We start from the raw sequence: 3,536 nt of genomic DNA, 5'->3' as shown, positions 1-3,536 counted from the left end.
AATGACAAAAATGACAAAAATGACAAAAATGACAAAAATGACAAAAATGACAAAAATGACAAAAATGACAAAAATGACAAAAATGACAAAAATGACAAAAATGACAAAAATGACAAAAATGACAAAAATGACAAAAATGACAAAAATGACAAAAAGGACAAAAATGACAAAACTGATAAAAATGACAAAAATGACAGAATTGATAAAAATGACAAAAATGACATAAATGACAAAAATGACAAAAATGACAAAAATAACAAAAATGACAAAAATGACAAAAATGACAGAAATGACAATAATTACAAAATGACAAAAATGCCAGAAATGACAAAAATGACAAAATGACAAAAATGCCAGAAATGACAAAATGACAAAAATGACAAAAATGACAAAAATGACAAAAAAGACAAAAATGACAAAAATGACAAAAATGACAAAAATGACAAAAATGACAAAAATGACAAAAATGACAAAAATGACAAAAATGACAAAAATGACAAAAATGACAAAAATGACAAAAATGACAAAAATGATGTGTTTAAATTAAAACAGTTCCTACTTATCCGCTTTGAAAGTTGGTTTTTGATAAACATGTTGAATATAAAAAATTACATAGTCAAACAGAATTTACGCAAATAAATTGCCAAAACCATAACGAGTCGATTACAGAAACTGCTTCTGATAAAAGTTCAAGAAAACAGATTTAATAGTTACAAAAAATTTTGAAAACAGAAGAACAGTAAGGATGTTTTTGAACTCCACCGTACTCTATTTAAATCGCTTTAAAGTATCATTGGTAACTTATCATTCTCATCTGAAAAGAATCAGGAAAAAAATCCGACGCTTTGCTGACTCCAACACATTGCAACAAACTAATTGATCGGTTGCCAACTCCCACGGATGTTTCTGATTAGCGACAACATCAAAGCGCCAAACAATAACTGGTTGGTGTCATCATAAACGGGAAAGGGTTGAAACTATTCATGCGAAAGTATTTATGTTTGAGCCTACTAAATGAAGGTATTTGTAATGATTAGAGGGCGATACATTTCATGCTCCATTGATGGCATTATGGAAATTAATGGCATTGATAAATTATGCAACAATTCTGCGCCGGAATAGGTGGATGGGAGTTGTACCATTTTTCTTTTCTAGGATGTGTGGGTGGATTGATTATAAATGCAGGTGCTCTGTCGGAAGTCAGCTTCAAAGGGAAGAAGGTTGTCTGCATCAGTGAATCGGTCAATTGGTAATGGGGCTTAAAGAATCGGTGAACAATTTTAGGCGATGTGTAACAGTTTTCGACACAGTTTATCCGAACCACATTCTGTTGAAGATATTCGGGTTGACAATTTATACCGTTTATGGTGATCCCAAGGATGGTCGGGTTAAGATCACATTTTGGGATGCCGTGGGATTCTTCCGGCTGATGGTGATGGAGCTGTTTGTTCTGTATGCTTCCTTGATGAGTGTGCTGAATCTTAAATCTACTGGATCGGTGATTCTGGACAACGGAACTAGATATACTATCGTCTTGGGAAGCATCTACATCACCCTTCTGGCCGTGTCCAACTACTGGAGCTACGAGAAAGTTTGGAGCGTTTTCCACTGCTTGCATGAATTTGATGAAAGGGTAACTTAAAATTTACACAAATAACTCTAATGTGTATTGTTAGCCTACATAGTTGAATAGTTCAACTGAATCCTTTTCCCTTCAAATGAATTTTTCGATTGTTTGATTCACTGATAAATTATTTTTTTCAGGCCATAAAGTGTAATGCACCAGTTAATCAAGTGGCCCAAAAAAGAACATTCCTTCAATGCATTGGCTGTGTAGTTTGTATCTGGATTTTTCTTGGATTTGTTAACACGAAAGGAGCAAATCAGGTATCGGAATCGCTAGAAACTCGCTTGGCTATAATTTTCAGCAGCCTGTGTTTTGCGATTCCATTCACATTGATCGAACTTCAATTGTTCTGTTTCGGGTATCTGATCAGCTACCGGTTGAACCATCTGAATGAAACACTTTCGGTTAACTTCGTTGCTCCCGGGAAAAAATCAACCCTGATCCTTAAGGAACTTCCGGTACCAAGAAGCCTACAGGCCGATAAAAGTAAGCTGTTGAATGAACTCTGGCTTCAATGGAGTAACGTCAACAAGGCGGCGCAGATGACTAGCAAAGTTGTTAGCGGACAGTTGATTTTCGTGTCGGTGGCTAATGTTGTTATGAACACTTTTTCACTTTTCACGCTTTATCGAGCCTTGATTTCTCAGGACTCTCAGCAGGAATGGCTGGCTGTTTTTAATGTTACAACTAGCGTTTTCCTAGGAATTTTCGGGATGGTAATTATTGAAATAATGGATCGAATCAAGCGACAGGTAGGTTGAATCATTGCATTGTTTATTACGTTATTACCCTTAAAACCCATTTTTCTCATCTAAAGGGTGCAAAAACGGCTATATTGGTTCACAAAGCGTTTCAGAATTATGATAACACCCCAATTAAAGAAGAATTGCTACAGTTTTCTCAATACATGAGTCATCGGAAAATTGTCATTAACTGTTACCTGTTCGAATGCGATTGGACACTTGGAATGTCGGTAGGTTGATTTGGTTATGGTTATGGGCCTTTGCTTATGGACGATTTGAAACGTTGATATTTTTTTCAGATTATGAGTACTATGATATCGTACTTAGTTATTCTTATCCAGTTTGATGATTCATTTGTTACAACAGTTGAAAATAAATGAAGACTAATCAAAAATGTACCTACTTAAAGTAATGGATTTCACATTTTCATTTTTGGATAATTTTTCTGTCAAAGGGAAAGTTAACGCAAATAAAAAAACACAAGGAAAATTTTTTTTATCATTTTTTATTCCATTCCATATTAGCATCTGAAGGAATAGTTGCGCATATTCATGTCAATTAAATGTCAAAAAAAAGGCGTACAAAAACGTAGGTACTCTTTTTGGAAACACAAATGGTTTAAGCCTCCTTTGAGCGGACATTAAGAAAAAAAAAACAAATTATATCATTGAACGAAATTTAATTTCTACCTTATGCTGTCAGAAACGTTCCATAAAGAGGCTGTCCTCCGCCACCTACGATCTCTATTAACCTATTATACTTTAAGTTCAATCTCATGATGGTTTTACATCGTTATTGTCAAAATTTGCCATTACATTACATTATTCATTTTCAAACAAATTTTCCCAATTGAAGAGTCCCACTATTAAGTTTTTTTTTGTAATTTTTGTATAAGTTTGTCTTTGTTTCTCAATTCTGATTTTTTTTGGTCTGGAAACATAATTTTGCTTAGAAAAACATTACTTGTATCATTTCTTCTTGACCCATTATTGAAATTGTTAGCGACACCATATTCAGATCTTCAATTTTTCTTTTAGTTTTATTATTTTAATATTTTTAATCGATCTTGATTTTAAACTAGCCTTTGAAAAGTTCGAAAAGTAATTCAAAGATGCACCACTTAAGGTAAGTATTAATGCACAATATTAACTAAAGTAGTATTTGTT

The 3,536-nt window shown here is 33.6% G+C and overlaps 1 protein-coding gene across 1 annotated transcript; it reads left to right on the top strand.

Moving 5' to 3' along the window:
- The first annotated feature begins 1,252 nt into the window (after positions 1–1,252).
- On the top strand, positions 1,253–2,750 carry LOC129753786 (uncharacterized). Its single transcript, XM_055749632.1, has 4 exons — positions 1,253–1,591; positions 1,765–2,379; positions 2,445–2,600; positions 2,670–2,750. The coding sequence occupies exons 1-4, from the start codon at positions 1,253–1,255 to the stop codon at positions 2,748–2,750; spliced, it is 1,191 nt and encodes a 396-aa protein (XP_055605607.1).
- Positions 2,751–3,536: the final 786 nt, after the last annotated feature.

Source organism: Uranotaenia lowii, chromosome 3 (assembly GCF_029784155.1).
Source record: "Uranotaenia lowii strain MFRU-FL chromosome 3, ASM2978415v1, whole genome shotgun sequence".
NCBI classification, from domain to species: domain Eukaryota; kingdom Metazoa; phylum Arthropoda; class Insecta; order Diptera; family Culicidae; genus Uranotaenia; species Uranotaenia lowii.
The sequence above is the reverse complement of the archived record's forward strand: the minus strand, read 5'-3'. Positions and strand labels throughout refer to the sequence as shown.